We start from the raw sequence: 26,173 nt of genomic DNA on the forward strand, positions 1-26,173 counted from the left end.
CTGTGAGGACAGGTGAGAGGGAAGGGGCATGACCTTGATCATATGGCCAGAGCGAATTTGCCTAAGATACATTAATCCTGATACTGAAGACTCTTTAGTGAATGAGTTCAAATCTCTGACCTAATGGAAATACCCATTAATGATTTTTAGTAAAACTCTGTAAGTACAGACAAGGAGATAATGGAAAATACATCATCAATTTGAGTTTCTATGTATACATTGAGCTAAGGGTGTTCCTACCCTCCAATGTTTGTTTTTCAAAGAGCAGTGAACTCTCAAGTTCTCACTGAACTGAGACAAGTTATGTGCTTAGTAATAACTCCTTCATAGGGAAGAGGCTGTAGCCAAATCTCCTGTGAGTGGCCTCTGGGAGATGACATGAACAGTTGCCTGGCAAGTTGTTAAAAGTTGACTCTAAACTGGTTGAAAATCTTCCTTTAGATTCTCTGCCTCTGCCTCCAACCATTTGTCATCAAAAACTGCAGAATTCTCTGCCTAAATCAGAGGATCTACTGTCAGCTGCTAGACCTTCTGTCTTGGTTTTCTGTTAGCAATGAAGAAAAGCCATCCAAGTAGGTCACTTTTCCTTAAATAAAAAGAACTCAAAAAGTTCTCCTGATATTTCTCCTTTGCCTTCACCACTAAGAAAAAAGTCCTATTTTCATCTTCCAGCACAAGCTCATTATTAACCTGACTGACATTTGCAAATGCAAAAACAACATTGGACAGGCAAACTGACTTTCCAGAAACTTTCCCTTTAATTGGACTGCTTTTCTATAGAAATCATCCTGCTAACATCTGTCGTGAGGTAGATTCTGGAAAAAACAATGTGCCAGGCCAAATTATCAGGTGCAATTAGCTTGCTCTCTATTTCTGTTTGGTAACAACACTGTGCCTTTGCATAATTTCACTGATTATCAGAAGGGAAACAGCCATAACTCAGGCAGATGAGCTTTACTGGCATTGGTTTCTTCTGGGAAAGGAAAAAAAAAGGATGAGCAGACGCTTTTGCAAGTACTGTAGATGCTGAGAGAATGACATTCCAAACAGTCTGTAAACTTAGCTTGCCTAAGTCTGCAACCTTAAAAAATGAAAATGTCTCCCTTTATTCAGTATCCTAACTCAAGAGCTGGGTTTGTCTCATTTTCTAGAAGAGCAAATATATTTACATGCCTATAAATATATCATGAACAGAATGTCATTTTAAAGAAAGAGGTCTCAGGAAGGAAAAGTAAATAGTTGGCGAGAGGCTGGAGTCAGAGCCCTTGGAAGACTTGGAAGTTAACAAGTGATCAAGGAGCACTCCCAACTGCACAGCCACATGCTCTGCTTATGTAGGATTGGGGGTTAGTCTGCCATCTTTATTTGTTTACCTGCTGCACCATAATATGGTTTCTATTTTCCCTGGCTATTCTTATTTATCTCACTTTCTGCCTGTGGTTTTCCCTGTCAAGGTAGATAATATAGCCCTGACTATTGTGGCTCAGTTGGTTGGGCAGTGTCCTGCAAGGTGAAAGGTAGTTGGTTCGATTCCCAGTCGGGGCACATGCCTGGGTTGTGGGTTGAGTCCCCAGTCAGAGGTGTGTGCAAGAGGCAGCCAATCAGTGTTTCTCTCCCTTTCTTTCTCCCTCCCTTCCCTTCTCTCTAAAAAATATATTTTAAAAATTATATAGATAGACCCTGGCTAGTGTAGCTCAGTGGATTGAGCGTGGGCCTGCGAACCAGACAATTGCGGTTCGATTCCCAGTCAGGGCACATACCAGGGTTGCAGGCTGGTTCCCTGCAGGCCAGTTCCCAGCAGGGGATGCATGAAAGGCAACCATACATTGATGTTTCTCTCCCTCTCTCCTTCTCCCCTTCCCCTCTAAAGATAAATAAATAAAATCTTTTTAAAAAAATAAATAAAAATAAAAATTATATAGATAATGTAACTATCATCTGTCATGGACAAATCCTCTTTCTCTTCTGCCTTTTGGGACATCCACCCAGGCACACTCCAGCAGTATCCTTGTTGGGAAGCTAGTCCTTTACCTGCAGTTCCAGGCACTCCTCCTCTCCCCAGGAGAGTTGACAGAAACCCACTGAGCCCAGTCCCAGAGCAGATCTCAGTCTTCTCTATCATGAGATTTGGGAATATTTAGTCCCAGTTTCCCAAACCCCAAACAGATTCAGATATCTGACAGTATCAGGAGCCAACTGTGTGGTCTGATCCTAGCTCAGCATCAACACCAGTGCTTTTATTAAAAAAAAAAAAAAAGGAAAGGAAAGAAGTCTCCAAAGTACATTGCTTTTGAGGACTTGAAGACAAGAATCTTCATAATCTTCCCCTGATAAATTTACATAACTTGGCCGGGTCCCATTGTGAAAACTGCAGCAAACAATTTTCCTCCTCCATGTCTTTCTTTTTGGTACATTCTGACTTGTTGATCAATAAATGACCCCCTGCCAAGCTCCAGCAGTTTGGCTTCCTTCTTCACCATGTTCATTCTCCTTCTGTGTTTTAAAAAGAGCTCATTATTTTTCTTTTAACATCCAGTGAAATCTCTTTATTCTCTCCCTTTGTTTTGTTTATCATTTCACTCAATTCTTACTGCAGCAGCCCCCATCTGCACATGCCCCCATTCTCTGCGTTTCCCCTTTAAATAACCATAAGCTAATGAACCTACCACAGGAGTCACATGGTCTTTTTCTGATTACACCAGGATAAAGGAGTGGGATTTAAATAGCAGTGTCACATGGTCATAAACTAAATGGGGGGAACAGTGGGGGAAGGGGTGTGCAGGGTGGAGGGAAATGAAGGGGGGGAATAGAACAATGGTAATGGCATAATCAAAAAATGTATTTAAAAAAAGAAAAAATAGCAGTGTCAGGTGATACAGGAGGAAGGCCATAGTAGGGATCTCAGCTGGTCAGGTAAACTGAGGATGCAGCTTTGTGCTCACTGGGATGAGTAGGGCCTCCTCCTGTCAGAGCTGTGCCTTCATGTTCTCATCTGAGAGATGAGGTTCACCATCACTTAAGCTCCCTAATTCATGGCAGCTGTGAGGATGAAATACAAGATAGATAATGTCATGTGCTTGACTGAGTAGCAAGACCTCAAGCATTAGGCACTGCGGTGATTCTAAGAAGCAAGTGTGAAACACGTTATTCCACACGTTCCTGGGTTTGGAAGCTGCATCCAGACACCGGTGAAAAAGAGAGGTAGTTAATGACCAGCCAGGGATCCCAGATACCTATTTGTTTATTCAAATAACTCATCAAACCATTTGGCAATTTCCAGCTGTGAAAAGGAATATGAAATAGCATTGAGCTACCTAAGGGCAGACTATCATATTTGTTATCCTATTCCCAAGACCCAGTACCATGGCTGACACAAAGTAGATTTTCTATAAATATTTGAAATCACCACATATTAATTCCCTAACGTGTCCCATGTACTGTGCTGATCTCCTTCACATATCACTGCATCCTCCAAAGTCTGGACTATGTGTTTTTGTTGGTATAAAACACAGCTTTCCATAACTTACTAAATCACAAAACTGAGGAAATTATTCCTTCCTCATTTCTTTTAAAAATCATTTTGATTGCATCAAGCCAAAGTCTTACTTTGATGTTAATATTTTTTAACCCTTCTAATAACACACATCTTGATTATTTTAAACTAAAAACTGGCCATAAGCTCTAAGTCCAGGTCTGGCTAGACTCTAAAATGAAATTTTAAATTGTATTTATTTTTATAAAATTCTGTTTTGGGGGAAGTCGTAGAAAATTGTTTTTTCATGGATTGCTGTGGTGTAAAGTTCCCTATCAAAATTAATTTAGCTAACTAAAAAAGGAATTTGTTTAAAGAAAATATGAGTAAATAATAGTCTAGGTACAACGGATATGGTAAAAAATTTGAAGCTGGGGGTAGAGGGTTTGGGGTGAGCACTGGCCAGCTGCCTCGGTTGGAACATCATCCTGTACACCAAATGGTTGGGGGTTCAATTCCTGGTCAGGGCACATTCCTAGGTTGCAGGTTCAGTCCTGGTCAGGGTCTGTCTAGGAGGCAACTGATCATTGTTTCTCGTTCATATTAATGTTTCTCTCTCTCTGTCTCTCTCTCTCTCTCTCTCACACACACACACACACACTCTCTCTCTCTCTCTCTCTCTCTCTCTCTCTATTCTCTCTCACTTTCTCTCACCCTCCCTCCCTTACTCTGTCTCTAAAATCAATAACCATACCCTCAGGGGAAGATTAAAACATTTGAAGGGTACCAAAAGAATGGAGGTTTGGCAGGTGTAAGTCTATCTGCCCTTCATTATTTGTGTTAGCCTCATAGGCCCACATGTCATAAAACCAGAAATAAGAGAGCAAAGAGATCAAGAATAAGCAGGGAAATGAATGGCAAGCTTGAAAAATTGGGGGGAACAGATAGGGTATAGAGTTCTAAAATGACCCAGCATAATGCTAGTGTGCATGGAGAGAAAATTCATTCCTGTGTGGAATGTGGACCACGTGAATGTGCAGAAACAGGTCCCAGGGCATTAGTGAATAATAATGTAAAAATGTCAGCTAAAACTAGACCAGGGCCCTGACTGAGGTGGGTCAGTGGGTTGGGCATCATCTTGCATACAAAAAAGTCGTCTGTTCGATTCCTGGTCAGGGCACATCCCTGGGTTGTGGGCTAGGTCTCCAGGTGGGGGCATGCAAGAGGCAACTGATCCATGTTTCTTTAACACATCAATGTTTCCCTCCCTTTCTTCCCCCTTTTTCCCCTTTCTCTAAAAATGAATAAATAAAAATCTTTAAAAAAATAGATTAGGCATATCATCCAAGATAGCATGTTGCCCAGAAGAAGTAATTACCAAACTTTATTCTTTTCAGGATAAACTTTTAATTCTAATACAATTCAACCATCAAGGCTAAAAAAATATATGTGATTGCCCAGGAAAGATCTCATGGAATCTGTAAGGTTGACAGGGAAGTGGGAAGAATTGCAAGACAGCTGAAAAAAAAAATGGGTTTGTGGCCTGAAGAAGATGAAAAGGCAATTACAACAACATTCCAAACAAAGTAAAATTTCTGTCCAGGGAATAGCGACCCTCTTTGCTTTACTCTCCTGGAACAAGAGATGTTAGGACTCTAAATGATAACACTAGCAACTCAGGTTAGGAAATGATTCCATGAAGGTTGTCAAAATAGTGCCAGATTGAAAAAGGAAGCTAACTAATTTATCTTTTTCTTTAGGGCTCTTAGAGATACCAGATTCTTTTCTACTGCACTGGGTACATGCATGGCATAAGGAAGGGGAGAGTTCTGTGGTTTGGAGGAGTCAGGATCATGGAAGACTGGGGGGAGGGGCTTGGAGACGGAATGAGGAAGGGAGCATTGTAGGAAAAGGTGTGGAGGTGATGGTGAATGTGGTAAGTTCAAGGGCAGGGATGAGAATTTCATTAGAAGGTTCTCTTTCATTCTTCCTACTTTGTTTCCCTCCCTGCTTGTTCCCTTCTCTCCTTTCTAACCATGCTGAGTACTTGGATCCAAAGTGTTATGTAGTCAGAGAGAGAGTGACTCTTGGGAAAGCATGTTCAGACTGATAAACAGATGAAGTTACCTTTTGTTTGGAAAAGGAAGTAGAAAGGGCCTGACATGAAGGAAGAAATTTTAAGAGACCAGGGTGTTCCTGAGAGAGAAAAAGTACAGTTCTCCAGGTCCCTAACAGCAGGCCAAGTCCTTGCTGCTTGTCACACGCTCTATTTCCAGTCCTAATTATCGGCAAGATTTTTTGATCTTCCAATAATCCTTTTGTTTGTTTGTTTGTTTGTTTGTTTGTTTGTTTGTTTTTGGTGGGGTAGGTGGTTTAAGTAAGTTTGAGAAGGTTTGTGTTACTTGACATCTAATGAGTCAGGGTAGAATATTAGCACCCCTTGTTCCCCTCCTCTCTCTCTTCTCTCCCCCTTTCTTTTCTTGGAGGTTGGGTTCCTTTTTCTCTTTCCAGCCCCATGTGCTGCCACTTTTCGGTGCTCGGATGCCCTCTTCTCTTTCCTGTCTCATCCATCACCTCTGTTTTCCACCTAGTCCTGCTCTCACTCCTTGGAACTAGCAACCCTCCCCCAGGGTTCTCTCTTCCCCACCCACTTCATGTGGGTACCTTTATCTAAGGTACCTCCCACCCTCAAGCCAGACTTTAGAACATTGTCACTGTCCTCTCCGTATTCTAGCTCATTCACCATTATCTGACCCATCTTCTTAATTATAAAGAAAAATCCAATTACCTAGAATTGGTAATTTATTTGATTTCTTTTACCATCTCTTACATTCATGCACATCTTATCCCCCCTGTATTTCACTTCTAAAAGAATGGGATAAATCCTGAGGAGGAGAATTTAACAAATCACATTCAAGTTCCAAATAGACAGCATACAAACATTGGACTTGACATTAATTTATTTGAAAAGAGACCTGGAGATTTTAGTTGACAGTATGCCATGGACTATTACAGAGGTGAGCCCCTTGTAAGCTGTGGAAGTAGAAAGCACATGTCTTGTACAGAAGAATACGGGTCCATCTGTGTTCTGAATCTGGTGGATTGGGTTCAGGAAAGCCAAGCATCAGCAGAAGTGAAGCAGTCCTGAACATTTGGGAGGTATGATGATTGGAGGCTGAGTCTTGGTGTCATTTATTGAATAGGAAGAAGGATGGTTGAGAACCATCCTCAATTATCTGAAGCACTTTGGAGGAAGTGGGTGGGCTGGCTCTCTGTCAACCCAGGGAACAAACAGGTGGACAGTTCAGGAAAGCAAACTTAAGCTCACGGCATGAGAAAGCCATGCTCTTTAGAGCTGCTCGAACTTTCTCAGGAGGAGTTTAGTGCAGACTGAAGAATCTTAATAATCCTGCCCTGGTGGGACACTAGACAGGACTCCCCTGAATTCTCTTTTATATTACAAAACTCATGCGTGCCTATAGCCATAAGTCAAATCATACTGTACTGCGGCCTCACATCTCAACGCAATTCATGTTACTAGTTTGGTATGTTTCTTTCCTTACCTTCTTCCTCTATGCGCACACAAGCATAGTCACATTAATGGATGAATATGGTTTTTCTTTATTCATGCAAAATTGAGACCACATGATACACATTTCTCTGCTCAGTAATATAAATATCCCTCCAGGTCAATTCATCTTCTTCAAAATAACTGCAGATATTCTAAAGTATGGACATATTATAACTTATTAAATCATTCCCCTATTAATAGGCATTCTGTTGGTTACCAGGTTTTGCTATAGCTCAATTGTAACTAACACTGCTATGATAAATGTCCTCAAGCATATATTATTGCAAACAGCTATTTTGGTTTCATAGGGTAGTGTCCATTAATGTAGGAATTGCTTTGTTAGAAGATGTGTACATTACTTTGCTTTAATAGCTACTTCCACACTACCTTCTGAAAATCATATTGTTCATACTCCCACCAGCAAGTGCCCATTTTTCATTCTATTTCCAGAGTAGGCTGTTACCAGTTATAAATTTTGCCCATCCAAGCAGATAAATGCTATGGTTAAGGGTAAGGATGCCTTTGGCTGGAATACCCAAGTGTCCATCTTAGCTCCAGCAAGTACTAGCTATGTGACTTTAAGCTAAGACACATAACTGCTATGTGTCTCTGTTATCCTCATTCATAAAAAGAGGTATAATAAAAGCCCAGACTGATATGGTTCAGTTGGTTGGGTATCATCCCACAAAGAGAAAGGCTGCCGGCTTAATTCCCATCAGGTCACATGCCTGGGTTGCAGAGAGGGAACCAATTGATGTTTCTCTCTCACATCAATATTCATTTCCCTTTCTCCCTCCTTTCCTCTTTCTCTAAAAATAAATAAATACAATCCTTTTTAAAAAGAGGTACAATATGAACACCTATCTCATAAAATTGTGAATATTGAATGAATAGTTGTAAAAGACTTAGAACAGTCTGTTTTTATAAGTAAAGATAAAGGATAAAAAGATTAGTATAACAAAATTGAACTTCTGTAAAAGTAAGATTAAAAAATTTAAAAATCTTAACTTGTATCTCCTTGACTACAGTAAGGTTGGGCATATTTGTATATATTTCTTGGTCATTTGCTTTTAATTTTTTCTGTTTATATTTGTTGCCCATGTTTTTATTGAGTTGCCTTTTATCAGTTTTAGGAACAAATATACTATTTGTATATTATAAATAGTAACTCTTTTCCTGTCATTTTATCTTCCATAAATGATTTCCTTTTTAAAACCTCAATCAGTACAGAACTATAAAAATAATTTTAAACTCACATTCCTCATACTCCAAAAGATAGCCACTGTTAAGTTTGTTTTATGGAAACCCTCCCCTATACCCTCTAGATTCATTGGCTCTCAGCCTGGGCCCTTTGTCATCCAAGAGGCTTTCAAAATAGTATCTATCAGTACTTGGGTTCCACCTCACGGGCATTCTGACTTAAATGATCGGTGGTGGAGCCCAGGCATCAGTTTTTAATGAGTCCTCATTTGATTGTAATGTGCATCCAGGGATGGGAACCAGACCAAGCAATCCTAAAAGGTCTCTCATTTGTCAATTTGGTCCTAAAGCTAGTATTACTGGTAATCACTACTGCCATCTCTTGGCAGAAGGCAGAACTGACACTATTTAGCTATATAGATAGCTTTGTTCATATCTATCATGGTCACGTTTCAAGGTTCTTAGACGCATCTTTGTATGCATCTACACTGTTGTAGTTCAATACTTAAGTAAATTTAACTGTAAGATTTTTGAAGTTGATATCAACTATATTTTCTTGATTCTGTACATTCCACAGTAAAAAAAAATGATGCAATGTAATAAGCTACTCCTGAGTAGCCAACATTGTCAATGTTGGGTTATCAGATTTTTAGTGATATTTATCATACTCATTAATAGGAAAATGTGTGCAGGCAGATTTTAGAAGTGCTTTCATCAATAGCAGTTAAAAAACAAAACAAAAATATTTTTTGTGTGATTAATCCTAACCGAGCTAACCAAGAGTTAACTACTACGTCTTCCTACATACCCCCTTTCCCCATCTACACACATTAGTCAAAATTTCCCCCTGCTGTAATGTTTTGAGGTGTCTCATTTTTTCTCCTTTTGAAATCACACAATTTGAAACATCAAGGAAAATAACAGGAAAGGCAGTGAACAGGGAAACACTTTTTGAGAAGTAACAAATTTGGCAGAAAAATGGAAGCGTCTGGGAGAAAAAATACGATAAAACTGGCAGAAGTACAGGGGCTGCTAATTAGATAGTGAGTTTATCTTCTGAGGGGAAGATATTTTTCCTCTCTTTTCCACAGAGAGGCCAAAAGAAGTTGAAGACCTTAAGAGCATGAAATTGTAAGTCTGCCATAAGAGCCATCTTTCATTGGATTTTAAGTATATATATTATGTCCCCAGGTAGTTTTTATGGGTTGTGTGTGGTTATTGTGACTGGAAAAAGGGGAAAGTCTCTATCTCTTTCTCTGTCTCCCTTCACCTACCCTTCCTCTTCTCCGCATATATACACACATTTTTAAATAAATACACACATTTACACACTTTTAAATCTAGAACATCTTTATGATTACAAACTGGAGCTTTTTGCTGCCTTTTGTGGAAGTTAATACTGTTTTTTTAATCTACCCAAGATGTAAACTAGCTGGATTTCTCAACCTCAGAACTTTTGACATTTTAGGCTGGATAATTTATTATTATTATTATTATTATTATTATTATTATTATTATTATTACCTGAGAGAGAGAGAGGGGAAGGGAGGGCAAAGGAAATGGAGAGAAACACTGATGTGAGAGTAAAACCAATCGGTTTCTTCTTGTACACGCCCCAACCTGGAACCAAACTTGCAACGTAGTAGACATGTGCCCTGGCCAGGAATCGAACCAGTGAACTTTCGCTTTACAAGATGATACCCAACCAGCTGAGCCATACTCGTCAGGGCAAGGCTGGATAATTCTTTGTTGCTTGAGACTGTTCTATACTTGGGGCATTTAGCATCATTCTCAGCCTCTACCCACTAGATGCCAGCTGTGTATACCCAGGAGTCACAACTGAAAATATCTCCAGACTGTCACATGGCAAAACTTCCCCTAGCTAAGAACCACTGATTTAGAGGAACCGCTCATGTCCAGGAGTATGGACGTGAGTTGTCATTTCTTCCAAAATAGTTTACCCAATTCCCCAATCTCAATTACAGCCCCTACGTTTTTAAATGAAACAGTGTTTTTCCTCCATTGAAACAATGTGCATCTCATTCTTGCATCAGTGACAGTTTATAGCAATGTATGTACCTTGAGATATTAATGTCTCTTCCCTATTAGATTATAAATGCCACCACTAATCTTTTTTGTTCACTCTGTAATCTACCCCTTAAAGCAGTAATTGGCCCTTAAAAATGATTGTTAAATGAGAGAATGTACTTGTAAGATATTTAAGAACCTGGAGCACAAAGGCTGACTTGGTCTGAAGGGGTTTTTCCTTTCAGGCTTATTTCAATGTCTGTGACAAAGCCAGTAACAGAAGAAACCAGGGACATATTGAGGCTGTTGAAGGGTGTGATCAGGGAAATCTAAAAATTATATTTTTTGGATAGAATTTCCGGGTGTTTTGGCGGGATGCTATTGAGTGTCAGTTTCATTCTGGAAACAACAGCTCTGATGTGTCGCGGTAAGCTGGAGCCAACCAATCACTCCTGCTTTTTGAACTCTGTCCACCATTCATTCATCTGTGGAGGAAGCAAGGGTTTTGATGTTTATTAATTCCCTGAGAGAAAATGCCCCACAACCAGAAGGGTTGTGCCTTTGGAAAAGAAACTTAGTACCCACAGCACAAGAGGCATTTACATGCGTCTTTTCATGTTTTTTAAAAAGTGGAATGAAGATGCATATTTTTTTAAATGAAAAATGACTGGCATTCTTCCCACTGAAAAGGGAAGTAATTTAATTTGTTAGTGGTGTATTTTATTTGACAGTCTTTGTACATACTCCATTTGGTGTATTACACTGAACTACCTCTTAATAATGGGTACGTGTGATGTGAGGCTCTGCCCCCCAGGTTGGTTTGATAATTGGATAAATGACCATATTGTTCAAGGTTTTCATGACAATGTGGACAGAAGCTATTCGCATAACCAGAAAAGCCAGCAACTTTCTTTTTTTTCCAGTGTAGTTAATTGCTACCCACCAACCAATCATTCTACTAGCCACTTAGTCTGAGGGATGCTCTGTTAGGAGGCTGTGTTAGAGATGCTGTTATAGAACTTAATGCTGAGTTCTGTAATCATGACAGAATCCTCTGGGTGCATGGAATGGATGCATAAACCCCAGAGCCAATAGCAAAAAGTCAGAAAATCTCCCCTAGACCATCTCTCAAAATGGACCATTTTTCTACAATTGGAAGTTAATGGTAATAAATTCTAATAGCAGCTGTCATGGCTGCTGGAGCCAGATTATCAAGTTCAAGGACAGCTCCACAACTTAGTGGCTGTATGGCCTTAAGCAGGTTTCGGGAGCTGCTTGGCTTTGGGATCCACACCTATAAGGTAGGAACAGTATTAGCATCTACCTCTAAAGGTCATTGTGAAGATTCAAGAACATGGTAAAGTGCTTAGCACAATTCTGGCATGAAGTAAGTTCTCTGTAAATGTGTCTTTGTTAGATGGTATGTATCAGGTCCTGTGCTAAGTTTTCTTAGCAAAGCTACTGAGAGGTTTGCTATTGCTAACAGTACAGAAGGGAATACTGGCAGGGAGAAAGATGACGTGACAAGCCCAAGGCCACATGCCTGGTACATGGTGCAGCCAGCAGCAAGCCCAGCTCTTCATGACTCCTAAAATTCTCTTACTCCATAACATCTTCAAATTTTGTGTTTGTGTACCCCCTAGGAGGTTTTTGGATAAGGCTATGTGCCTTCATGAACATTTTTATATAAAGCATTAAGCATTTTCGTTCGAATGTTAATTACAGAGAATGTGATCTCAGGAGTATATTGAACTTAGGCGGTTTAGCATAAAACTGTAAATCACCTTTTTAATGCATCCAATGAAATTTAAATGCTCTCATACCTGTATACCCACCAATAGCCATTAAAAGAGTATGTGAACAAGTTATTTAAAAGTCAGAACTTAATGTCGCTCCTTTTTTTTCTTTAAACATATATTTCCACTGCGCTTTCCCCAAAGAAGTGTTAAAAGCTTTTTTGATCATTTTGATAACAAAAATAGATTTTCCTCCTTATAGTTATGTAAGAGCTCAATATTTTCTTATTGGGATAATTGTTTCTAAAATTAATAGAACACATTTGATCAAAATAGCATAGACATATAATTCTGAGAAGTAATGATCAATCATAAGAAATAACATTTTATTAGAAATTCATATTATAATGAACCGTGGGTAAGGGTATTTGTGGGGCCATTACTGAAGGTATTGGCCAGTTGTCCCTCCCAGAAGTGTTTCTGCCTTGGACAGTGCACCACAATAAGGTTCAGGTTGGGCGAGAGTCTGTCTTCTGTCCTTCTGTGGCAAAGGGGGAAAGGAAGACCTAGGCTGTGGGTGTCTCCTGAGATGATTTTTTTTCTTTCTTTTTTTAAAATATATTTTATTGATTATGCCATTACAGTTGTTCTATTCCCCCCTTCATTCCTCTCCACCCTGCACACCCCCTCCCCCACCATTCTCCCCCTTTAGTTTATGACCACTTGTCTCAAGTTCTTTAGATTGTATATTTCTCCTAGTATTCTTGCCCTCCCCCTATCTATTTTCTACTTACTGTCTATGCTACTTATTTTCTGTACCTTCTCCCCCCTTCTTCTTCTTTCATTCCCCTGTTGCTAACCCTCCATGTGATCTTCATTTTTATGGTTCACTCATGATCTAGCTGTCCTCTTAGTTTGCTTTTGTTTTAGATGTGGTTCTTAATAACTGTGAGTTTGCTGTCCTTTCACTGTTCATCTTTTTTATCTTCTTTTTCTTAGATAAGTCCCTTTAACATTTCATAGAATAAGGGCTTGGTGATGATGAACTCCTTGAATTTGATCTTATCTGAGAAGCACTTTATCTGCCCTTCCATTCTAAATGAAAGCTTTGCTGGATAGATCAATCTTGGCTGTAGGTTTTTGGATTTCATGACTTGGAATACCTTATTCCAGCCCCTTCTTGCCTGCAAGGTCTCTCTTGAGAAATCAGCTGACAGTCTGATGGGAACTCCTTTGTAGGTGACAGTCCCCTTATCTCTTGCTGCTTCTAGGATTCTCTCCTTCATTTTAATCTTGGCTAATGTAATGATGATGTGCCTTGGTGTGTTCCTTCTTGGGTCCAACTTCTTTGGGACTCTCTGAGCTTCCTGGATTTCCTGGAAGTCTATTTTCTTTGCCAGAACAGGGAAGTTCTCTTTTATTATTTGTTCAAATAAGGTTTCCACTCATGACTGTTCCTCTTCCCCTTCTGGTACCCCTATAATTCGGATGTTGGAATGTTTAAAGATGTCCTGGAGGTTCCTAAGCCTCTCCTCATTTTTTTGAATTCTTGTTTCTTCATCCTTTTCTGTTTGGTCATTTTTTCGTTCCTTCTGGTCCACTCCCTTGATTTGAGTCCCAGTTTCCTTTCCATTACTATTGGTTTCCTGTGTATTTCCATTCATTTCAATTAGTTTAGCCTTCATATGTTTGTCTAATTTGTGACTAAAATCAACCAGTTCTGTGAGCATCCTGATCACCAGTGTTTTGAACTGTACGTCTGAAAGTTTGGCTATTTCCTGGTTGCTTAGATTTATCGGCTCTGGGGCTCTGAGTTGTTCTTGAGCCATGTTTTGATCTGGAGGAGTGGAGCTTTAGGTGTTCACCAGGGCGGGGCCACCCAGGTTGCTGGGTTGTGATGCTGTATGTGGGGGTGGGGTCAGAGAGGGACAATAGCGGTCCCCTCTGCAGTTTCCCACTGCTGGGGCCTTCATGGCCCATCTCACTGCTCGCTCCTTTACCGGTTTATCTGCACGCGAATGTGTGACCGAGGTCAGCCTTCTGTGGGTCCACCGCCTTGCGCCCTCAGTGGGTCCACCGGCTACTCCACACCTTGGATCCGCCCATGGCTGCTGGTGCACCTGGGTAATGCACCCGGGTCAGTTCGGTGGATCTTTCCTGCTGGACCCCGCTCTGCTGCTGGCTCTGCCCCTGTTACTGGTTTGGCTGAAGAGTTCCACCCAAGGGTTCTTGGTTGTGCAAGAAGGTACAGTGCTTCCACCTACACCTCCATCTTGGTGGAAGTCAGATGATTTGATTTTAGGAAGGAACAGGTATGGAAGTCAGAAATGGGGAAGTTTCCTTAAAATTGGTCCAGATAGTTTTTAGGAAGTCATCATGTACTCCTGTTGGAAACGCTGCTCTGCTCCACCAAGCTGTGTTGCTTTGGAACAGGGATGTGTACAGGCCAGATCCAGTGTTTCTCCCATTTTCAAGATGACTCACTCTTCCCTGACGATGAAGTCTGGGTGTATCCCAAACCCACAGTGATTGTCACTGGAGAGTCACAAAGGATGCTCCTTGAAGGTAGCCCAGGGAAAGGCCAGATGGCAAACTTGAAGTAAGACTGGAATCTGAAACTTTTTACCCTCTATACCTGTTCAGCCATTTAGTGCTGCTAGATAGGATGGTATAAGCACCCCTATTCTCCACCTGGCCTCAAACTGGTGGTCCCAGAGCACCCGCTTCAGGGGTTCCTTGCACCCAGGAGGAGGTAGACAGCTCTCATCTCTTTCTTTTCTAGTCAAACAGCCATGGTTTCAGATTCCCCAAAGGGCTAGTTATGAACAAGAACGAGATGTATGGGGTTGTATATTGTCTAAGCTTCTTAAAGCTACTTTGTATGGTGACTGCCCAGCATGTAGTAAATGCTCAATAAATGTTCACTGAAGGTTTCTCTGGCATCACCATGAGGTTATGCATTCCTATGTGTATTTCCAAATTGATGACATGGGACCCACTTAACCATATGACCTTACTATATGTAGCCTGTAAGTCTCAATATAAAATAATCTCAATTACCCTGAAAAGGACATATGGAGCAAGTATGGATCTAAACTGGTAACATTTTTTTAAAAGACCTTCTAATGTGGATTATGTTGATTGTACTTAACCACGTTCAAGTGTTTGTCTGCTGAATCCCATGAAATTTGACCCAAGGTTACTGAACAGCTAAAAATCTACCACATGCTTCTATTAATGGTCCTTTCTCTCTCTTCCTTTTCCATGACCCCTATTCTTTCTGTTCATTAGCTCCTATCTGGCCATCTTTCCTCTCTCAGAGTCATGCCTTCAATCCATCTACTCACTGGGGTGCTGGAGGTTGCCATGGTAAACACAGCTGTTGTTTTTCCTCTGTGCAGAGTCAGTGTGTGAAGGTCCTCTAGCTTCTCCCTGCTGTGCATTATCACAGATATCCTTTAAATTGGGGGCTTCCGGGGCATCCAGTATTCGGCTCAGCTTTCATTGTGTGTCCCTGAAGGGGGTTTCTGTGACCCTTGCTGACACGGACACCCATGTTGCTGCTGTGGAAGATTGTGAAGAATCGCCAGCGTAGTCACCAAATAAGCCATGTGACAGCAGCATTCATTTTGTTAGTAAATGGGTTCTGGGAAGTGAAAGATGATCTTGTATTTCCCAGGAGGGGAGGCAGCAAAGGTAAGGAGCAAGAAGCTGAAAAGAAGAAGGATGAAAAGGGTAGGGAGAGACAGAGGGGTGAAGAGTAAGAGAGAGAGAGTGCAAGGAGGGGCATGTCTTCACAGGAGGGGGAATCAGTAATGGGCAGCTACCTGCACCTCCCTGAATCTTCTTTATTTTCCCAAGAACATGTGTGACCCAGCCCTGACTGTGAGCCCCCATCAGCTCCCATGATCCTTGCTTACTTAATCCTTTTTAGCCACAAAGATGCTTCACTGTTTTTCCTACACACTGCACATGCTCCAACCTCAGGGCCTTTGCACTTGCTTTTTCCTCTGCCTGGAGTGCTCTTCCCCAGAGGGAGGAGCACCTGGCTCCTCCCTCTTTCCCTTCAGGTCTCTACTCAAATGTCATCCACTGAGACAGGCCTTCTATGACTGCCCCACCTCAAATAGCACACCATCTCTTCTCCATCCCTTACCCGACAGTTTATGTCTGGCATACAGGAGGGATTTAATAAGTATTTTTTGCGTGAATAATGAATCACTTACTTCCAGCCACAGAACACAAAGAATCACACATTTACTCAGATATACTTTGCACTGTCCCCTCTGAGCTTTGGCTCATGCTGTTCCCTCAGAGTAGAGCACAGTTCTCTCTCCTCCCCATTTCCCACTTCTGCCTGGGAGATGCCCACACACTCTTCATATCCTGCCTTGTTTAGTCACCCCTTCTTTTTGAGGTCTCCCTTGATCTCCCCAAGTAGACACAGGATCATATGACCAACACTGCCTGGGTGTGCCTACTGACCTCCATCACAGCACAAGTCTCCATGCATTAAAATGTCTCTTTACTCTGGCCCACACACCCAAGTACACTCCTCCAAGGCCTACAATACAGAGTGATTCCAGAATCAAGGAGTGCCAGGCCTGAGTACCAGCTGTGTGACCTTCCAGAAAGGTCACTTGACCTTTCTGGCTCCAGTTTCCTTATCTGTGCAGCAGCACCCATAATAAGTGTAAGCAACATCATAAGTAAGCAACATCATAAGATGTTGATGAAAATTCATTGATAAATTGCTTAAGTGTTTACAACACTCTAAACAGTCCCCTGGGTAAGAGGATAGCAAGTGGAAATAATGTTATTTGAGGTGGCATGCAGAGGGAAGGCCCCTCTTGGAGGGTATGGTTGAACAGAGAGACCTGATGATCTGAACGAGAGAACCATGTAGCCCCCTGGGCTCTTTGCATCCCACTGACATTACATCCTAGGTATACCTGTAAGTCTTATAGCAGGTTAGACTGACACTGCTCTCTTGAGGCCTGGGATGTTATTCCCAGTTGATATTCTAACATGATGCAGGTTTTCTGGCCACCAAGGCTTAGGTGCTCATCCTTTGGAATCAGGCTCAGGAGAAGGAGCTGCAACTAAGTCAAGGTCAGTGAGGAGTCTGATGTGCATGAAGGGTGGGCATGACCAGATTCCAGCAGTACAATCCAGAACCAGCTGCTCCCTCCAAGGGCCAAGGACTGGCCCCTGTGCTCACTGGTAAGCACAGTGAAGCACCTGCCTTGTCTCAGGGTTGATCCTCACCTCTGGCAGGGGTTATGCACCCCTACCAAGATGGTTCAGAAATAAGGGCTTGGACTTCAGGTTCAGGGCTCTGGCTTTCTCCTGGGTTTTGTCTCATTCTGTTGTTTGGCAAGGAGGGGGCTCTGGGCTTGTGGAGAATGGCTCAAGGCATGGTGTAAGACAAAGGAGGAAGCTGTGGGGGAAGAGGCAGAGTCCCAGGCTGTGTGCCAGTGACCATGACCCAGGGGACCACAGACAAGGCATGTCACCTCTCAGAGTCTTGATTTCCTCATCTTCAGCCTTCAGGAACGGCCCAGAGCCAGATGTTTTCAAACTTTCCTTGTCTGCAGGAATAGTCATTGGAGTAAAATGTGATTGCAAATCCAAACATATTGCCAGGACTGAGGAAGGGGCTAAGACCTAGACACCACAGCCTCCCACTGCATCACCCTCCACCTCCCACTGCATCACCCTCCACCAGTGCACACACACTGGTGACACATGCACACTCATACACCAGCCCTGAAAGGCTCTGAGGCCCTTGCTGGATTCTGTGTTCCATGATTCTGTGTCACATCCATATGGCACAGAGTCCTTCCAAAGTATTGGTCACTGAGATTGGACCATTTTTTTACTTGCAAAATGGCCATTTCATAGTTCAACCTGACAGTTTCATTTGCAACCCTGGCAAGGGGTGCTCACTCAGGAACCCATGGCTCAGGTTGAGCTCCTCTGTGTGACAGTGGACAGGACCCTCACCTCCCTGCCCTCCCCTGCAAGAGGGGTGAAAGGAGGATTCTCCCTTGTGCGGTTAGCTCCTGGGAGGGCTGAGCAAAAGGGTGCCTTGGAGTCAGGCAGAGTAGCGCTGACTCAGTGATGGGCATGAAGCACAGAGCCCTCCAGTAATGCCCTATCCAGAAAGCCCTAATGATTGCCCCTGAGCTAAACTTGGGGAATAGCATCCCACTTTCCTCCTTGCTGAGCCCTGAAAGGAGAATATGGCCAGAGCACATGGGAGCGACAGCCCCAACAGGATTTCCTCATCAGTCATCCCATCCAGCTTGACCCACTAAGCTGCCCTCTTCCTTCTTGTGAGGGGCATCACTGGGCCATGGACAAGCCTTGACCTGGGCACAAGAATGGTACTGGAATCCCGTGAGTGACACACAGCCCCCTGCCTTATCTGCACAAAGCATTAGAGGCTCCCTCCCCAGACACCTCCATGGAGACTTCCCCATTAAGTAGTATATCATGGAATGTGTCAGCCTGCATTAGCTGGCAGGCTTGTCACATTAGGCTGGAGCTCTGGGCTGGCAGTTCCCACTTTGTACTACCTCTTGATTCCTGCTATCATGCTCCTTTCCTCGTCACCACAGGCTCAGCAGCTTCTGCAGACAACACATGAGGGCCTGAGCAACACTGAGAAGGAGCCTCAGGAAGTCTTTGCTAATGCTGTTTCTTCTGTGGCTTCAGGGAAGCTACTAGCTCTGGGGGCAGAGGAAGTGGGTAGTGCTCTAAAGCCCCAAGTGGGGTGTTCCTTTATGACAGACTTAAAAAGCATGGCTGGTGTTTCTGAAAATACACATAATCGATGCCCTGTTCAAATCCCATGAATATCTGTAACACTTAAATGAAGTTTCTAGAGACAGCTCAGCCACAGAACACTTTCAATTGTCCCATCAACAATGCCATGATGTCACACCTATGTCACTTAGGGAGCATTTGTCACTTCCTGCTATGTATGATAGTCAAGTATGGTGTGATACAGTGGAAAGAGCACTAGCTTTGCAGTTGAGTAGACTCTAGGATCCAACAATTGGGCCACCCTGGGCCTGTGACATAGCCTCTCTGAGCCTAAGTTTTCTCTTTGCAATAGTACTTCGTACTAGTACCTATTTCACAGAGTCATTGAAAGCATTACCTGAGATGATATGTAAAGAATGATTGAGAGATATTAAAAGCCCAATAAATATTTGCAGGGAGAAATCCTAAGGGCAAAGTCACTTTTTCTTTTATCCATTACACAGCCTTAACTCAAGTCATGCCCTCATTGGTGTTTGATAATGTATCACCTTCTTCGAAATTCTGCCTCCTTTGTCCTCTACTTACTCTCCACTGAACATCAGGAATGACCTGATGAAAACTTATTTGTCTTAGGGTAATGGCAAAACCTCTTTGGGGGCTTGCCTATTACCTACCTCATCATATAACCTCCACCATGATTCCTATCACTCTCTCTGTCTCATATGCTGACCTATTGACCCTTTACCATTGCCACCACAGGACCCTTACACGTGCACTTTTCTATGACTGGACCATCCTTCCTCCTCCTAGCCTAGTAAACCACATCTTATCCTTCACAGTCATCTAATTCATACCTCCTCAGCAAAACCCCTGCAGAGTTTCCTGAACATGCTAAATCCCCCTTTTCACTCCAGCCTCTCCTTTGGGGCACTTACTGCATTTTATTATAAGTGACCTGGTATCCACCATCTCCATCTAGACCAGGTATCTGAAGGCAGGAACTGTGTCTGTTCGTGCTCACTGCCTGAACCCCCAGGACCTAGTACAAAGCTCAATAAATCCCTTGATGAAAGGGTGATTGGAAGGGCATGCTGGAGAGCAATTATAATTCATGAAATGAATGAGTTGTATCACAAACTATATCATGAATAGAATTACAATTCATGGTAAGAGGGCACAGTGGGTATTGTCATTGTTTTTCAGATAGTCTAACCAGAGCCCAGAAGGGGCAGGTTAATTGCTCAGAGTCACACAGCCACAGGTGAGTGGCGAACCTGTGATCAGAGCCCAGGTCTCCCAGTTCTGGTCATCCCTGGGATTATGCTACAGAGCTATTATCCAAACCTGGGGTGCATAGGGCTTACAGAGTTCTTCATCCCCTCCCTTTCCTGGTGTTCAGAGGACACCTGGCTCTCCCTATATCCACCACTCAGGGCACCTCTGGTTTCCAGGAAATCCAGGGCCACATCTGTATAGGATGCTGCAATTCTTTTGAATTGTTTATTTAATTTAAAAACTCCCTCAAAAGTGAGCTAAACTCCTTCAAGACTGAGCTGAGATGTGAAAGTGGGTGTGACCAGGCATGCCAAGACAATAAGTAGAAATCAACACTCTCCCAGGTGTAACAGGATGGCGATAGGTGCTATGTATGTCAATGGCCAGATTTGGCCTCTTACAGTCTTGGGTGATGATGTGTTACATCACCCAATGCCCTGAGGATTGAGGACCAAGCCTAGATGGGATCTAGGTCTCCAAAGCCATGAAGAATCCATTTAAATCTAAATTGAACTACACATTTCTAAAATTTCCTCTGAACTTCCTTTCTAAAAAAAGTGTTCATGTTAAAAACAATTAGGGAAGAGTGGCTCTGAATGCCAGAACCCCCCCACCCGACCCCTCACCACAACCACACACAGATTGGAAGACCCTATGAGGTGAGGCTACCTAGAGGGTCCTGGAAAAACACTTAGTGTCAATAAAGGATGAAATTACCCATCAAGGCCAAGTGGTGGTGATATTTTTTGAGAAAAGAGTAAAACTCAAAAGCACAGAAGGGACTAGAAACAGTGCAATTTATTTCTCCTCTCGGAGCTCCTTTGTTGTGGTTCTGATTTTAAAAGTGGAAATCGAGGACATAAACATGCACACTCTTTTCCCAGCGCAGGGCTTCAGTCCTAAAAGAATGTGTTTCTCTTGCATCCCAGGTGCCTGTCCTCAGACCCATGGACCTAATGGTGGAGGCCACGCCACGGAGGGTATTTGCCAACGCACACACGTATCACATCAACTCCATATCAGTCAACAGTGACTATGAAACCTACATGTCAGCTGATGACCTGAGGATCAACCTGTGGAACTTTGAAATAACCAATCAAAGTTTTAGTATCCTTTCCTTGGGGCCAATCACTGATTGGCTTGAATCAGGAGTATTCAGGTAAGAACAGGCTGAATGAAGGGGGTGGTTGTAACTAAACACAAGGCCCTATGGAGAACTGTCGTCTTTTAAATTATATCAGCACTTATGACAAGTTTTCATCCTAACAAAGTTGGGGAAGTATCTGGTTACCAGTTGTGGGCCAGGACAAGCTCTGGATTGAAGCTGTATCAGTTCCTCCATGCAGAGACATTTCTGTGTCTTCAATTAAAACTAGATGGGACCTTCATCAACTGTAAGATAAGACCCTAGAGTTCAGTTGAGGTTTCTTCATCTTGTTAGAGGATTTTTCAATGGCCTGTATGGACAGCATGGACCACAGATACACGTTACATGGTTTTTACTGTATCTTAATAGTGAAAATAATAGTGGCTACCATTTATTGAGTTCTCAGCACTGTACTGGGAAATTTCCGCATAGAATCTCATTTTGAGGTGTATCATAATTTGGTATTTTTGTGAATTTTCACAGACAGAACACACATGTGTAACTAGCATCCAGATTAAGACACCAAACTTTTTTTGTAATCCTAAGTCCCCATCACTCTTCTTTTCATTCTCTACCCACCAAAGGCCTATTTGAAATAACAGCTCTATAATTTCAGTATAATTATCTCGTGTTTACTTAAAATTCCTAGAAAGCAAGGAAATTGCTGAGTGTCTGAGCCAGTACGGGTTTTTGCTGTACTATATTGACCCCTATTTAATAATACAAACCAGACATTTATTCAGACTGTATCCCATGGTCCATCCCACCACAAACCTCACTCTTCACTTGAAATTCTGATGTCAGTTCTTGGTTTTCCACCCAGGCAGCTGAGCAACTGATATACAAGTCAGTGTCCTTTTTGTCACTCACCAGGCTCCCCATCCCCAACCAATCTCCCCTGAGCCCTGCCTTTTCTTCCTCTAAAATATGGCTCAAATCAACTCATTTCTCTCCATCTCCACTGCCACTGATCCATGCTGATGAAGGCCACTATTTTCTTACCTGTGTGACTACAATAATCTGACTGGTCTTTCTTCTTTTTTACTGTCTTACATGATCCTTGTTCTCCTAATACAGTGGACCTTTCAACATGTAATTCAGATACCATTTCTCCCCTATTTAAAACACTTTGGTAGCTTCCCATTGAACACAGACTTATATACAAGTTCTTCACTTTGGCCTAGAAGGTGCCACATAGTCTGGATCCCACCCCCCTTTGTGATGTCCTGTCATATCTCCACTCATTCACTTGGCTTCAGCCAGCTAACCTTGTTTCTGTTCCTCGATAAACTTTGTTGCTACTTTCATGCTTTGCATTTGCTGTTCCTTCTTTCTGGAATATTCTGCCCCCAGAGCTCACATGGCTAGCTACATGTCATCATTCATGCTTCAATCTCATGTCACTTCCTCAGAGACACTTCCATTAACTCCCAAGTAGCTCCCAAATAACCCCCTCTCCCTGTTTTCTTCATGGTACTTATCCTTATTTGAAATTGTTTCTTTATTTGTATATTTGGGATTCCCCCATATTTGAATGTAAATTCTGTGTGAAAAGGGACTTTATATGATCCATTACTGTATCCAAATACCTGAAAAATTCTGACATATGGGAAGTACCATTTGGGTTGAACATGTCAAATTTGAACAGGTCTTCCATGTGGGGATATTTAGTATATAGTTGATCATGAAATCTAACCTAGAAATTTTACTTTAAGAGGATATTAGTCATATTAAAGCTTTGAATGTTCTAATATAAAATAGACCCCATAATGGCACAAACACATAACTAGATTTTTTTCTAAAGTTCAATATTAATCATCCCCATAAGCAAGTTGATTCCTCCAAGTCAGAGATTCAGGTCCTTCATCTTATCACCTTGTTTATCTGCAGCAGGATGGCAAAGGGGGAAGACTGTGGTGGATCACACACAGGAGACTCCAGGAGCCTAGCTCTAAAATACTATGCATTCCATTGGCTAGAAGTCAGTCATGTGGCTATCTCTAACTGTAAGGCAGGCTGGGAAATGTAGTTTAGCTATATGTGCATAAGAAGGAAAAAAAGACCTGGTTTTGGTACATAGCTAGCTTCTCTGCACCACTGAAGAGTGCTCAGTAGCTCCTCAAGGCTTTTCAGGGAAGAAGGTTTTAAGCAGATAGAGATGCTTATGGAGACACTGAGAAACAACTGGCAGCTTTTGTTGCTCACAGAGCTGACTCCACATCCTGTTTGAGCCTGAGAGAACCTGCCTACAGATTTTGCCTGAACATGCAGCTGCTAACAGAATGACTGTGGGTGGTGGTTCCCTTTCTCCCTTTACATCTAATCCAAGAGCCAGAAATCTGCTCAGGCTTAGCTGCTGTCACTTGGAGCTTCTGCTGTCCCCACTCTAGGTGACATGTTTTCTGAATTTTGCCTCTAGGCCTTCAAGGGGAAGGGAAGTTTCTTTAAGCATTTTGGAAGACAGATGCCTTGGGGATAATGCAAAGAGGAAATATTAATAGCACAATTTCTATTATATTCTGCAGATGTCAGACAGTGTGCCAGATGCTAGCATACAAATGAGACTGTGCCATTCACCCTTAAAGAACCATATGTAAAATAATCATTGTCATCATGAGAATGATTATAACTGATACCTATATCGTCATTTTCAACCAGACCACTGTAAGCACTGAGCAGAGTGTATAAACTGGGACTCTTCTGCTTATTACCACTGGAGTGCAGCCACCTCTGGAGTAGGAAGGCCACTTTTCAAAGCAGTCTCAGAAAGACACCCACCACCAGGCAAGTCTTGTCAAATCCTGTGTTGTTCAGCACCAGTTCTGTAATGCCTCATGGTTCAGGATAGAGTGATGTGAAGATCCCAATGCATAGCATGAGTATCCCTGAGGCAAGGAGTTCCAAACACTAGGTGGACTTTTTCGTTTTCATAATTAGGTATTTACGATCATGAATCCTATAAAATACAACCATCAATCCTATGATTTCACAGATACTGAAAAATTCACTTGAATTACAGAGTAAGTTTATATAAAGAAACTACTATTCACTATTATTCTTAAGTGAGTAGTGAGACTGATGGTCTTGCAATATGATTTTTTAAAAAGTCATAACTTCCAGTGACTGGTGTTTGGTGTGACACTGGATCTATGCAACCATAGAGCACAGGCTTTGAGTTCAGCAAGCCAGAAGTTCTCACACAGCTCTGCTCTACTTGCTGGCTGGGTAAACTTTAACATGTGTCTTAACTTACTCAAGCCTCTATTTCATGACCTGTGGAGTAGACGATTATCAAACAGGATTGTGAGAATTTTTCGGTGTTTTTAAATATTGATTGATTGAACAGCTGTGTGTATATATGCACACACATGTGTATATGCACATATACATATGCACACACGTACATGCTTAGGGTAGTGCTTTGCTCAGTAAATGATCAATAAACAGCCCAACACAATCCTAATTATTATCAAAAGTACAAGGGGCCCTGGCTGGTGTAGCTCAGTGGATTGAGCGCGGGCCTGTGAACCAGACAATCGCGGTTTGATTCCCAGTCAGGGCACATACCGGTGTTGCAGGCTGGTTCCCTGCAGGCCGGTTCCCAGCAGGGGACACATGAAAGGCAACCATACATTGATGTTTCTCTCCCTCTCTCCTTCCCTTCCCCTCTAAAGATAAGTAAATAAAATCTTTAAAAAAAAAGTACAAGGAAACTAGAAAAGTCAAATGTAGGACTGAGTCACCTTCTCAGTCTTAGACTTCTCCTTTGGCTTTGCAGTTGGGCATTCTTTCCAAGATGTTACTCATCATACCAGACACTTGCAGGATCTCTGAGGTTCAGGGCCTTGCGTTTAGCACCATATCAAAGTGAGGCATTTCTAGCCCCATGATACCTGGTCTTGAATTCTCTTCTTCCCATCCATAGCCAGTCTGTCCCTATATTATGTAACAGGTTCTGGTCTAAAGTGGTCAGCTTTGGCTTCACTTGATTAACTACATCAGGACAATAATAACTCACTTTTAGGTAAGTGATTTTCTATGGCAAGAGGCAGCCCTAACTTTTTAATACAGGAAAGTTGCTATAAAATGATGTTGCTTCTTTATGAAAACTATGCTATACCTAGGATCCTTTGAACTCTACTCTTGGGACTAAGAATGAGTTGACCTGGACTCTTACCTAGTCCCATGTGGAACCTATTTACATGTGTCAAGTCAAAGTAAAGATACAGCCCACAACAGTTGTATCTAGAGGACCTAATTGGTGGCAGGCACTGCACTAAGCCATGGGGATAGGCAAGTGAAAAGAAACAAACTGTCTTGCATCCAATAATCACATTAATGACTATATAATTATAAACTTAAGTCCAGGGAAGAGTAATATGGTTCCATGGATGCATATCTGAAAAGCTGACAGACTGATGAATAAAGGAAGGCTTTGCTGAGGAACTGATTACTGAGTTGAGATCTGGAAGAGGACGAGCATGAGTTAACATGGTGAAGAGGTGTGGAGAGACTGTTTCAGCATATAAAAAGGTCCTGTGGCAGGAGGGAGTGGGGTGTGTAGGCCACTGAGTGAGGTAGAACATGGTGTAAGCAAGACTGGAAAGGTCAGCAGAAGTCCAGTCTATGGGCATGAGAAACTATTTATCTAAGAGAAGCCAACTGGAGTGTTATATCTTTGACCTTGGTGTGAGCATCTGGTGCATTAGCTATATTTGTCAACTGAGCTGAGACCCTTTGTGAATCGATTCCCTGATCAAGGGGCTATAGAACCTCAACTCGTGGGTTTCAGCTCTGTCTCTTAGTACCATGGACAGCGAGCATCCTTTTAATCCCATTGGATCTATCAAGCAGGCTTTTGCAGAAAGCGGTAGGGCCCAGTACAATTTCTAGTCCTGTGGCTGCTGTGCTTTTATCCAAAATGTACATATCAGTCTCAGAGTGGCATTTAGCATAAAAAGAAAACATTTCTT

The 26,173-nt window shown here is 42.2% G+C and overlaps 1 protein-coding gene across 3 annotated transcripts in view; it reads left to right on the plus strand.

Moving 5' to 3' along the window:
• The window catches only part of PPP2R2B (protein phosphatase 2 regulatory subunit Bbeta), a 291,119-nt gene that overhangs the window by 216,195 nt on the left and 48,751 nt on the right, over positions 1-26,173 (plus strand). For all 3 annotated transcript variants that reach the window (XM_053665949.1, XM_053665951.1, XM_053665950.1), the window contains one exon: positions 20,983-21,160. In XM_053665949.1, the coding sequence (XP_053521924.1) occupies positions 20,983-21,160 (178 nt within the window). The remainder of the gene's footprint in view (positions 1-20,982; positions 21,161-26,173) is intronic.

The sequence above is a fragment of the Artibeus jamaicensis genome, unplaced genomic scaffold (assembly GCF_021234435.1).
Source record: "Artibeus jamaicensis isolate MK-2021 breed Jamaican fruit bat unplaced genomic scaffold, CSHL_Jam_final contig_432, whole genome shotgun sequence".
Taxonomy (NCBI): Eukaryota; Metazoa; Chordata; class Mammalia; order Chiroptera; family Phyllostomidae; genus Artibeus; species Artibeus jamaicensis.